The sequence below is a fragment of the Zalophus californianus genome, chromosome 15, assembly GCF_009762305.2.
Source record: "Zalophus californianus isolate mZalCal1 chromosome 15, mZalCal1.pri.v2, whole genome shotgun sequence".
Taxonomy (NCBI): domain Eukaryota; kingdom Metazoa; phylum Chordata; class Mammalia; order Carnivora; family Otariidae; genus Zalophus; species Zalophus californianus.
Window position 1 is genome coordinate 17919732 of NC_045609.1, and position 12668 is coordinate 17932399.

At 50.2% G+C, this 12668-nt stretch overlaps 2 protein-coding genes across 3 annotated transcripts in view; one reads left to right on the top strand and one right to left on the bottom strand.

Annotated features, from left to right (window-relative positions):
• GALNT2 (polypeptide N-acetylgalactosaminyltransferase 2) overlaps positions 1 to 8175 on the bottom strand; it is a 181244-nt gene extending 173069 nt beyond the window's left edge. The window contains exon 1 of one of the 2 annotated variants that reach the window (XR_003520303.2): positions 7953 to 8175. Coding sequence is in view for 1 of the 2 variants with exons in the window: in XM_027595939.1 (XP_027451740.1) it covers positions 7953 to 8078 (126 nt within the window). In the remaining variant the exon portion in view is untranslated. The remainder of the gene's footprint in view (positions 1 to 7952) is intronic. The other variant, XM_027595939.1, reaches the window with a different exon arrangement.
• Positions 8176 to 10191: 2016 nt separating this feature from the next.
• Positions 10192 to 10584, top strand: LOC113923629 (40S ribosomal protein S15a-like). The gene has a single exon (XM_035724318.1). The coding sequence runs from the start codon at positions 10192 to 10194 to the stop codon at positions 10582 to 10584; it is 393 nt and encodes a 130-aa protein (XP_035580211.1).
• The last annotated feature ends 2084 nt before the right edge of the window (positions 10585 to 12668 follow it).

Consider the following 12668-nt stretch of genomic DNA (forward strand, 5'->3'; position numbering starts at 1 on the left):
AAGTATCACCAAAAGACAGGACACGGCTAAAACAAGGGGCTGCATGGGAAGCAGAGTGAGCCCCAGGTGAAGCAGAAATTCACCTGCTTCCAGTCTTGGCTCAAACCTGCCCAAGCCTCACTTCTCCATCGAGCCGGAGGGACCATCGCGGGAACACGACAACCCCCACCCCGTTCCTAAGCCCCTTATGCTGCTGTGTTTCCCATGGCACTTAGCACCTGTTTCCATACCATGTCATTTCCTTACCTGTCATGTTTTGGTCTAGCTACCCTCCGCCCCCACCCCCCCAAGAATGAAAGTTCTATGAACACAGGGATTTTGTCTGTTATATTCACTGTCATATTCCCAAATACCCACATAGTGCCTGTCACATAGCAGGGGTTGAAGAAATACTCATTGAAAGAATGAATGAAAGGGACCAGAGCCTGTTTTCATTTCTGCTCCTGCCAGAGGGGCAGCTGAGGATGTCGTCCTCGGGACACGCAGATGTCGGGCGGATAAGAACACACCAAACCTCTCCCGGCACAAAAGGTGAAAATGAAGAAAAGAGCAAAATGGACCGATGTTACCATCAAAGCATTACTGAGTGTGCTCCAAAATGCCTCCCAGGAATGTTCCGACATGGTGCAGCAGGATGAGGGAAGTGCCAAAAAGCATGGAAGGGAGCAGGGGAAGCCCAGCTCCCAAGAGCAAGCCACAGGCCACGCCGCGGGCCGGCACACACCTCCGGGCCCTATGCTGCGGACAAAGCCCCCTGCCTCCAGGGGTCCACACAGAGGCCTCCAAGTGGACGACTGGGTCTGCCGTCCACTGGCTCCACGACCTTGGGAAAGTGACTTACCCTTTCTGTGCTTCGGGCTTCATCAGTAAAATGAGAGGAACAAAAGGGCTGTTACGAGGAGTCTCTGAGTTCATATGGATACAGCAGCTTTAGGACGGGGCCTGGCACACAGCGGGTGCTAACAGGGCAAGTGTTTATTAGATTAAAACCCTTTGCCCAGGGCTCCAGCCCAGACCACACGAAGAGGCCGTCCTGTTCTGCAAGGGTCTAACAGGGTCTGCAAAGGTCACAGGGAGAAGAAAAGCAATCAAAGTTAACAGAGACACAGCAGTGGCTCTAAATGAGGGGGGACTGTGTCCTCCAAGTGACATATGGCGGTTGTCACATATGGGGTGGAGGCCAGGGAAGCCCCTAAACACCCGACCACATACAGGGCAACCCCACACAACCAAGATGATCCGGCTCGAAATGACAACCAGGATCAAGACTGAGCAACGCTGATCTGGACTGACCACGCCCCCAAAGGCCCCCTGACCCTGACAAAACACAGGTCCGGAGCTGGGCTCTGGAAATCCAGTAACTCTGTCCCGGCCGTGCCGACCATTCCTCCTCCCGAAGAGTCAGATGGCAAGAAACAGCCAGCCCTGGCAGGATCGGGTGGCCGGCGCTCCGGGCCTGGGAGACCCGGGGAGGGCAGAGGCCCAGGCGACAGTGTGCCAAGGCAGGCGGCCCCACAAAAGCTCAGTGAGCCACAGTGAGTGGCCCGCTTCACGGCCCCAGACAGCCACCCTCAGCTGCTGCTGCCCAACAGCCAGCTCCTGGAAGACACTGGGCACACAGCATAGAATTCCCAAAGCCCAGGAAAGCAGTTTCCATTTAGGCCCACGAGTGAGATTCTATGTGACCGTTTTTGGTTTCTTCAAACCCAGCCCCAAAGAATCACTTCTTCTACATTCCAGCACGCTACGAAACCCAAAGTGTAGAAAATGCCATGTTTCCCAGGCCCCTAATACTGGACATGACGGAATGTCTCACCCCAGGCTGCGAGGGGCAGAGTGAGGCCAGGAACAGAGAGCTACCTGCCCAGGGCAAGGGGCCGAGGGCAGGGAGGATATGGTCCACCACGCAAGGCCTTGTTTGCTCCTCGAGTCTGGTTTTTATTTCCTAGAAATGGGCCCATGGTCAGAAAGGAGAAAGGTGGAGAAGGCTCTCTTGAGTGGCCAGGCAAACCAGACAGGCATTCCTGGTACCTCCTCACCTGGAGTCAATTCTTCAGGTCAAGCACATGACCAAAGGCTAGAGAATCCTCACGCCAGCTAAGAGACAAGGTCAGGTTCCACCCTGAGGGCACGAGTGTCTACTGGGGTGCTCCCTCCAACACTTTCTATCTAATTCTCGAAGGAGGAGAGTTCCTCACCAGGCCCAGCCTATCCTGAAACCCACCCAGGAGGGTTTGCTCGTGGAAGTGCCAGAAGGTCCGCCTTCAAAAACTTTACCAATGAGGCAATCTGGAGGCAAGGATCCAAGACAACAGTAGGGGAACTAGGGTCCCCAGTAGCAACAGAGAATCAATCTAACACTCCCTCAAGGGAAAGGTGACCTTTCAGGTCAGAGAAGTGAGACCAGGCCAACACTTCTTTGGGTCCAAGTGGCACACTTACAGGACTGATACTCAACACTCAGCGTCCAAAAGGTCCCTGTGGTGGCAGGTTTCAATTCTTTGGTTGCTGATCATGGAGGAGGGATCCCAAGGGAAGCGACCAGGACAGCCGGGGGCTAGGAGTCCCTCGAGGTCACGAGAGGGGCATTTATTTAACAACCAGTATGGAAGCACCCCCTATTTTAATCTGTGTGGCATCACTGTATGGGCGTTTCCATCTGGACATCCACCCGGCTTGTATGTCTCAGCATCATCCACGCGAACCTTCCAGAACAGGATTCACAAGGAGAAAATCAGGAGAACAAGAAAAGGGAGTGGATTTGGCCAGGTTTGGCTATTTTCTCCTCCCACGAATTCTGCTGGGCCAGCTAGGGGACTCCATAGATTTTTTTTTTTCCCCAGAAAAACCCTGTGTCTCTCCCGGGATCTCAGCCAGAACCTCAAAGTCAACTCCTGCGTGCGCCTGGGTCTCTGCCCCAGGCAGCCTCACCCTCACCACCACCACCTCCTCCTCCTTCCACCAAGCCAACCGCCTCAGCTTTGCTAGAAGGTAGGCGGCACAGCATTGCCTGCTTTGAAATCGACATCTTTCCCAAACTTAACTTCCCGCTCCCCATGCATGCCCAATCATTTTCCTGACCACCTCTCGATTACCTCTTCCTCTGTTGCAAAGAGGAAACCCACCACGCACGAGGAGGTACAGTGGAGAGACTGACAGAGGGCCTGAAGCCCACACACAACTTTACCGGTTGGGTCTCCCCAGCCCTACCTCAAGGTCTGAGAGCCCGAGCAAGCTGACCCTACTTTGTACTGGGTACAGCAGCTTTCTCGTGTTTGCTAGAAGGTTAAGGGAAGCGCTCACTGCTCTGGCACTGTTTATCAGTCACAATCTGTTTCCATTATGTTTGAGCACCCAAGGCAGCCACAACATAACTCGGGAACAGGGAAACTTGATTTTCCTTGGAGAAAAGTTTCTATTACAGGGCCATTTGTCAGATTCTCTGGCTAGAGTCCCCCCCACCCCCACTACTGCCCTCCCTACCCCAGCTTCAAACTCTCATCTCAAATGGAATTTCCTTAAACTCCAAACTGATTGTAGGTGGCGAGGTATAGTATGGGTCCCCTCCTGCGCGTCCACCCACAGACTCCACTGACACCCATCAAGGCCCGTGATGGCTTCATGTCCCACCTCAAACCTGTCACAGGAGGAGCAGTCACAGCCTCTCCCCTCCTGCCTGGAGAAGCAAGGCTGCAGAGGCAGAGTAGGGGAGTCCAGGTCCTAGTGGGGAGTGGAGCGGGCCGGCTTCCTTGCCACAAGAAATCTCCACTTAGGGCCACATACACAGAGCCACTCCCACTGTTCATACAACCACCAGAGAAAGGTGTGTCCTCCACCCAAGCTTTCCTGCTGGCTGCCCACAGGTGGGAACCCCACTCCGACAACCACAGCTGGGTACCAAGAGAGCTGGCATGTCTGGACCACTTCCCCAAAAGGCAGTCCTTAATGTCATTCAAGGTTCTTTAGTACACACCCAAATACACCAAACAAATCAATCTCAGAGGAATGGATAAAGGATAAAAGAAAAAATAAAAACATCAACGATTTTCCAGAGAGCAAGAAGACACTGCAGATTCCTGGTTCAATATATTTTCAAGGAGTATTTCGGCTTTTTACTTTTTCTTTATGCCCCAATCCTCAAAACCATTTATTCGGTGTCTACTATTCCTCAACACCTACTAATGGCATTGAGCTTGCTGCCCCAAGGTGAATATGATGATCCCCACTGTGAAGCTGAGAAACTGAGGGTCAGAGAAGTTCAGTTAATTAGTAAAGGTCACCAAGGGGGTAGAGAGCTAAGGTCACTCACTACCAATAAATGGATTCATGCTATTCCTCTTCCCGTGAAAGTCCACTACCCAGCTCAAAACACATGACTGCTTCCTTAGGATTGACCAAATTAAGAACCAACAGGTCAGCTTGGCGTGCGGAGCCCTCTCTCTACAGCCTAGTCCCCAAATCCTTCTCCAATTTCAAACCCTACTGTTCCCCTACACATGTCCCATGCTCCAGCCAACTGGGGCCCCTCATCACTCCCTCCTCCCCCAAATGCCTCTTACAAGATCACCCCCAAAGTCCTCCACCCTTGAACCCCCAGAGCAAGGGCTGCAGCACTGTGCCTGTTCATCAAGGAAGGGTGGTGGAAAGTAAACAGGCTGCCCAGGCCCTTGGCCATGTCCTTCAGCTAACACTTTCCCTTACCTCCCAAGGATGTGAGCAGCACAGACAAGGAGTCGCAGGCTGGACACACTCTCTTTCAGGAGCGATCATTCTTCACATACTGGGAAACCCTTCCCTTTCCAGCCTCAACAGCCACACTTTACCCAGAGGCAGGTTCACTACAACAGAAATCCCTTCTCTCCTATACAGCTCCATCCACTGCCAACTTGCCAAGGCCTGGGGAAGACTTAACATGATTAAAATTTTAAAGTATTTAAGAGGCTTAAAGGAAAGGCATTCTCAGAGTGCAAATCTTTAATTTAGGGGGAAAGAGCAAACTACGGGAGGTGCGAAGAGATCTATACAAATGAAATAATTTTAAACAATATTATGCATAAACTGATTGACCGCACACTCTGAACCTCAGCACTGAGTCCCAAATGGTGTGGCAATGCCCCAATTGCTTTCGAGCACCTGCTCCTATTCACTTTATTAGATCTGCAATCTGAGGTGAGTTGGCTTTCTGGGTTTTGGCAAATGGAGAATAACAGTCCTGAGATGAGTTATTTTACAGGCAGGGCACACAGTGACAAGCCTGGGCAGAGGTGCTGAAGCAGCAGAAACACCATGCACGTTCCCATCAGACAATCCCCCAAAGCCTAATACTGAAGCCTGGTACCCCGTGAAAAACGCCGGGGCAGAGAGAAATTGGCTAAATACCGAATGAGAGCCCTGACTTACTATAGCATAGTATGAAACAAGAGAAGAAACATTAATTCCACTTGCATCTAAAAAACTATCACTAGTATTTAAATTCTGCCTTTACTTGCATACCACGTGATCAACTACATATTTTCTTTTATCATAAGGATGAACTAAATTTGAAGACTCTTTAGTCCTGAAATCCATGGAAACACTTCAGGAGGAAGGAATACTATGCAGTTCTATACTCTAGATTCGGCAATTCAGGACAGCGGGGTTCTATTCAGGCCCTCCAGAATAGTCTCACGGTTTCGACTTTTATACCAGGGTCCACAACACTAAGTTAATGAGTCTTTTACTGCGATTTCAAAAGCTATTGCATTTACACACCTCTTCCTCAACTGACAAATCACTAAACCATTCTAAGAGCTAGGATTAAATTTTATGGTTCGTTCACAGAAAGAATAGAATCCCAAATCACCAATCCATGTATAATTGTTCATTTTCCACACATTTTTTTCCTACCTGATCCCTGTACCTCCCTATTGCCACTAGGTCACGAAGAGTTCTTGGATTTTTTTTTTTTTTTTTTTAATTAAGGATACCACTTCAGAGGTCAACACAGAGGACCCATCAAAACCCAGCAGCTGAATGAAGCCCACCAGGGAGAAATCAGCCTCTCTGGATGCTAAGGCCACACTGTGCTATTTCTAATCACATGTACTAATGAAAGTGCCAAACCAAGGAAAGAGAAATACCAGTACGGCTTATTTGTTTGTTTTTCTTTTGCATGAAAGGCAGAGGCTTTGCCAGGTCCTACCGGCACACCAGGCCATGTGGACCTGCCAAGGCCCATTTAACTGCAAAGCAAAGTTTTGAAAATAATTCCAGTTTAACATGAGTGTAGTTTTCAAAGGGCTGCACTGCTCCTACCGGGTGAATAAACAAGAGACTTCAGGTACATATACAGCAGTTCCCTGCATGAAAAAATTGGGCGAAGAGCACTGCTGGCTCAGAACTAAGCTAGGCCAATTCAGCACATGGAAAGACTTTTCATTTCTGCCCCCTCCAGATAAAGCAAACCCATGCAATTTCTCAAGACTCAAACAAGATACCTACTACCTCCATCTCATACCTTCAGGTGAGAATGAATGAATGAATGGGAGAAAGAAACAAACCAGGAGGGAAACCTCTGAAGCAGTCTCTGGAGCAGCCAAACCTCAGCGTTGACTTCACTGGTGTCTGACTTTAAGGCTAAAAAGTCTGTTCATATACAGTCAGTCCCGTTTGCCTTGTTCCAGAATATCATTCCCTAGTCCCAGCCCAACCCGTGGTCCACCTCCATTAACTCAGAATTTCCTGGGTTTGCGGTGACACTAAACGTCACAGTAATGAGGGTTACAGGATTTTGGAAAAGATAACGCGGCTTTCAAAGCCTCTTCCCCACCAAACAGCACAACCCCGCCGGCGGCATGTGCACAGCCAAAGCCCTCCGCTCCCAGCGGGCGACGGCCGCAGAACCCCGCCGTCGGGGCGTCTCTGGCCGCTCGATTTCCTCCCGAATACGCCGGGGGGTCCAGGTGGCTCACACGGTCCCCACGGCCTAACCACTCGGCCCTTGGGAGCCTGCTCAAAGCACACCCATAGAACAGGGACCATCCCCGCGTAACCGGGCAGCCGGGCAGGGGAAGGAACGCGCAGGGGGCCGCGGCGGGGGCGGCGGGGGCGGCGGGGGCCAAGCGGCCAGAGCGTAAAGCCGGGGCGGAGAGGGGAAGGTCGGGGGGGGGGGGGGGCGGCTCCGGGATGTCCGTGGCCGGCCTCACTCGGGGCGCAGAGGCGCGCTGGCCCTCCGCTTACACCCGCCCAGGGAGTCCGTTCTATCCGGCGCGGGGCTGGCTGCATTCCGCCCCCCCCACCCCCGCCAGAGGCAATGGGCAGAGGGAGAAAGGGGCAGAGACCCCGAGCTGCGCCCCCGACCACCATCCCTGGCCGCGGGGTGACAAGAGGGAAAGGGGTGGGGATTTGCAGCGGCTTGTATCAAAGGGCTGAAAAGAAACTTGGACTCCTCTCTCCTGTACATGACACTTTGGAAAGGCAGCCGCCTCTCCCTCCACGCCTCCCACCCCCTTTTGTGTGTCCCAACACCCCCACCGCTAAACTTCCCACCGCAGGGGATGGGGCTCCCGGCGGCCGGACAAGACTCAACTTCAATTACGTGGAGCAGACACAGGGGGACGTCTACGGAGGGGGACGTCTACGGCGACCGAGAAAGGTGTCCGGGGTCCCCAGCTCTGCGGGGCTGCGCCGGGTCGCCCTCTCCCGAGCCCGGCGAGCGCAGAGGGGCCGGGTGCGCCCCGTGCCCTGGGGAATCGGCTGGGAGGCCCGGGGAGGGGAGCGGGGGCCCGAGCCGAGGTCCGGGCAGAGGAGCAGGAGGGCGGGAGCCCCCCTCGGTGCCCGGCCGGCCACGTCCGAGCAGACCGTCTGCAGCCGGGCAGGGGGCGCGTCGGCGCGGGAGGGGCCGGCGGGAGGAAGGGGAGTCGGGGGCTCGAGGGGAGGGGGGTGGCCGGGCCCGGGCAGGGCGCCCCACTCACCTTCCTGCCGGCGCCGCCGCCCGCGCCCGCGGCCAGCGCGGAGCCGCCCCCCGAGTACATGTAGTAGGCGATGCCCAGCACCCACAGGAAGGCGAAGCAGAGCAGCATCCGCGAGCGCCGCCGCATTCTCTCCTCTCGGCCGCCGGCCGCGGCCGCCGCTGCTCGCGAGTGCTGCCTGGGGCCGGCGCGGGCGGGGAGCTGGGCCGGGGGAGGAGCGGAGGAAGGGGAAGGGCGCGGCGGCGGCTCCTCCTCCGGCGCGGGCTGCTGCTCGGCGGCGGCGAAGGCGGCGCGCGCCTGGCGCGCGAGCTCCGCCCCGGGCCGGGAGCGCGGCGCGGCGCGGCGCCCGAGCAGGAAGCGGCGGCCTCGGAGGAGGCGAGCGGGTCAGGGAGCAAAGGGCGACCAATCGGCGGCGGCTGTGGGGGCCGGGGCGCGGGCCGGAGGAGGGGATTACCGCGTCTCCATGGCGGCAGCACGCGGGGGGCTGGCGTGGGGGGGGGGTTCCGCCGGGAGGGCCTCCGCGGGGCCGGGCCTCGGCACCGCCCCGCTCCGGCCGCCTCCCCGCCCCCTCTGCGTCCTCCCCGCCGCTGCCCCTCCGCCCCCGTGAGTGACAGGTGGCTGCCCGGGACCGCGCGGGGCGCGCGCGCGCACACACGTGCACATGCACCCGGGACCCTGGCGGTCCCTGCTGCCTGCGGCCGCGCCGCCGAGGCTGTCACCTCTTGGGTCTCGGGTGTTGGGGACCGCCTCAGACCCTTAACGGCCTCGCTCTTACTGGCCGGCCCACCTGAGTGTTTTGGTGCAAACCCGCCTCCTGGACCCGACTTCTGCAGTTTTCTTACTAATCTTGCAGCAAAACATCCCTGATCCCCAGCTGTCAATTTTATGTAATTATTTAGTCAGAGGTGGGGGCCCACAGGTAGAATAAGAGAGGTCAAGCGAATATTTTTCCGAGAATGGACAGCCCTGAATAGCAGTATTCTTTGTTTTATTTTGTTTTTAATAAACATGAAAGAGGAAGAAGGGACGCAATATTTTTTTCAATCTTTTCCTTTTAATTTGTTGCTTTCTTAAAAGAAGAGTTAACACATAAACATCTCAGGAAGACACATCTGTCTCGTAACAGAATCTGTGTAACCTTGACGATGCCCTTGCCACACGCAAAGTTTCCCGTACTCCTAGGAAAGAAAGAAATGTTAGTTGGCACTTGGTATTTCAAAAGTGATTTCAGGAGCTTCTCAGTCTGGAGGATAATGGCAGCTGTCTGAATCTCAATCCCTACTCACATCTTCAGCAAAATACAAACACCAACAAGCCGTCAGCCCTGCTAGGAGACAGAATGCCAATGCTGTGAACTGAACTTCTAATTACTTCGTAAGTAGAAGAAAGAAAAGACATCAAATTCCAGCAGAGCTCCCTTGGCTATTGCCAAGGACTTAAGTGAAGTCCGGGCTTAAAGCCTCTACAAAGAGAAAGTCCAACACCAAGAACTAAAGCTGAACACAGGTCGGGTACTTAACAGGGAAGAGGTTTGAAAGAGAATGGGACAGGAGGTGGCAGCCTTGAAGAAGCCTTGCTTCTGGGAAAAGTCAAATAAATAAAGAAAGGGTAATGCCCTTTGGAGGCCTGGTAGTGAAGGGAAAGAAGGAAGTAAAAAGGGCAAATAAAAGATCCTACAGAAATAAAGGACAGTCAGTCCCTCCCCCAGACACCGTTATCTATTAAAAACTTCACTTCACTCTACAGATAGAAGAGAACATTCTTGAAGTGGGAACCCTGTGTCAAAATTCCTAGTAACAGAATAACATCAGATTGACTGCATACAAAGCTACCACAAAAAGAAAACAAAAAAGGAATCACATTTCTTATGATGAAAAAAAAATGAATCCTAACATTTTCAGCCAATGAAAATACACACACACACACATAAAACCAGGAAGCGGGAGAAATTGTAACACCACAGATCAAACTACCTAACTGACCAAAGCATCATGTATGTGGACCTGTGTGCACACGCAGACATATATATATGCATACATATAGACAACTGCAATCAGAAATTCAAAAACTAAGAACAGACTAGACAAAAATTAGGAAGAAATGTAACAAAAGTTGATCAAATTCAGGAAAGAAATTGGTACTCTCTGAGAAACAAAGAATAATTATAAAATGCCCACGGGAGAATATAGTCAAATAAAAATATGTAAAAAGGTTCTTTCTGCCATCTTTCCGTGCCGCCATAATGGCGCGTATGAATGTCCTGGCAGATGCTCTCAAGAGCATTAACAATGCTGAGAAGAGAGGCAAACGCCAGGTTCTTATTAGGCCGTGCTCCAAAGTCATTGTCCTGTTTCTCACTGTGATGATGAAGCATGGTTACATTGGCGAAATTGAAATCATTGATGATCACAGAGCAGGGAAAATTGTTGTGAACCTCATGGGCAGGTTAAACAAGTGTGGAGTGATCAGCCCCAGATTTGATGTACAACTGAAAGATCTAGAAAAATGGCAGAATAACCTTCTCCCATCCCGCCAGTTTGGTTTCATTGTACTGACAACCTCAGCTGGCATCATGGACCATGAACAAGCAAGACAAAAACACACAGGAGAGAAAATCCTGGGATTCTTTTTCTAGGGATGTAATACATACTTGCAAATAAAAGGCCTCAATGGAAAAAAAAATATGTAAAAGGACACTGAAGAAAGGCAAGAAAATAATCAAGAAATTGAAAATAAGATAAAGAAAGAAGCAAAAAGTGTTCAAAGAGAAGTGGTTGAAATGAAAGGAAAGAAGAACCAAACTACATAGAACTAGAGTCCTCAACGTGGAAACACCAGTGAAGCAGAAAACAACAACAACAGGGTGCCTGGGTGGCTCAGTTGGTTAAGCGACTGCCTTCGGCTCAGGTCATGATCCTGGAGTCCTGGGATCGAGTGCCACATCGGGCTCCCTGCTCAGCAGGGAGTCTGCTTCTCCCTCTGACCCTCTTCCTTCTCGTGCTCTCTATCTCTCATTCTCTCTCTCTCAAATAAATAAATAAAATCTTTAAAAAAAGAAAAAAGAAAACAACAACAAAAAACAAAAAAAGAAACTGTAATCTCAGATGTAATATTCAACATAACTACATCATGATGGATAATGCTGTATGGCACATTTGAAAGTTATTAAGAGGGTAGGTCCTGAGAGTTCTCATTACAAGGAAAACAACACTTTTTTTTCTTTCTGTATCTATGAGGTGATGGATGTCAACTTTATTGTGCTCCTCATTTCGCAATATATGTTAGTCAAGTCATTATGCTGTACAACTTATACGGTGCTTATATATAGTTAGGTCAATTATAAAATTAAAACTGGGGGAAAGCTGTAATCCCAGAAGAGAATTCAAAAATAAGAAAAAATTTAAATTGTATATCAAAAGTAACTTCCAAGTACCCTGAAAAACTGTTCTGGAATAATCAACTCCAAAATATATCTTAGTAAAACTATTGGCTTTTAAAGGCATCAAGATCAAATTACTTATAGAGATCACAAATTTAGGCTGGCGTCAGACTTCCTAAGAACAACCTACAAAGCAAGGCAACAATGGAGCAGCATTTACAAGAAACTCAATGTGAGCAAATACCAGCCAAGGATTTTTGTGTGCAGCTATAAACAAACAGAAAGGAACTGAGTGCAAAAATTCAGAGACCATTATATGCCTTTCCTGGAGAGTGGGCTTCCCCCATCCAAGAGAAAACAGAGGAAAGCCAGCAAAATGACTGATGGAGAGCAATTTATATATTTAATTGGTGGAAGAATAGTATGTAAACATTATAATTTCTGGTAAAGTAAAACACCAACAACTAAAAGCAATTGAAGGAGAAAGGAGAGAGAAAAGAGAAAACAGAATCATATCATTGACTATAAAAAGGCAATAGGTGGAAGTCAAAGGAGACCATATAAAATGCACACCCAGTTGTTAAAAGGTTAAGAAACAAAGGAAGGAACTAAGGGTAACATAAAAATATAAAACTTGACCACAAAGCAAAATACATATATTCCTAGATATCAGAAACCTTGTTCTAAAACCCAGGAGAAAAAATTTTAAAATAGCAAAGAATACATACCAGATAGTGGGAGAAAAAAAAAAAACAGAGTAAGTATATCATAACACACGTAGCAATTGTAAAAGAAAATAATATGACAGAGCATATGAGATCAAACCATATCACGATATCATTTACAAAAGGGCTTAATTTGCCTATTAAAAGATTTTCAAGGGGCGCCTGGGTGGCTCAGTCAGTTGAGCGTCTGACTTGATTTCAGCTCAGGTCATGATCTCAGGATCCTGGGATTGAGGACCGAGTCAAGCTATGCACTCAGCAGGAAGTCTGCTTGAGGATTCTCTCTCCCCCTCCCTCTGCTCCTCCCTCTGCTCATTCTCTCTCTCTCTCTCAAAAAAATAAATAAATCTTAAAAAAAAAAAAAAGATTTTCAAATCTGTTTATAAAAGAATACCCAAATCGAGGGGCACCTGGATGGCTCAGTCACTTGAGCATTGGACTCTTGTTTTAGGCTCAGGTCATGAATCAGGGTCCTGAGATGGAGCCTCAAGTTGGGCTCTGTGCTCAGCATGGAGTCTGCTTGAGAATCTCTCCCTCTGCCTCTCCTCCCTCAAAATAAATAAATAAATCTTAAAAAAAAAAAAGGAAAGAAAACCAAAATCTAAAAAAAGGAGG

Excerpts from the sequence above, each read along its gene's own strand:
- LOC113923629 (XM_035724318.1), top strand. The coding sequence starts at position 10,192 with ATGGCGCGTATGAATGTCCTGGCAGATGCTCTCAAGAGCATTAACAAT.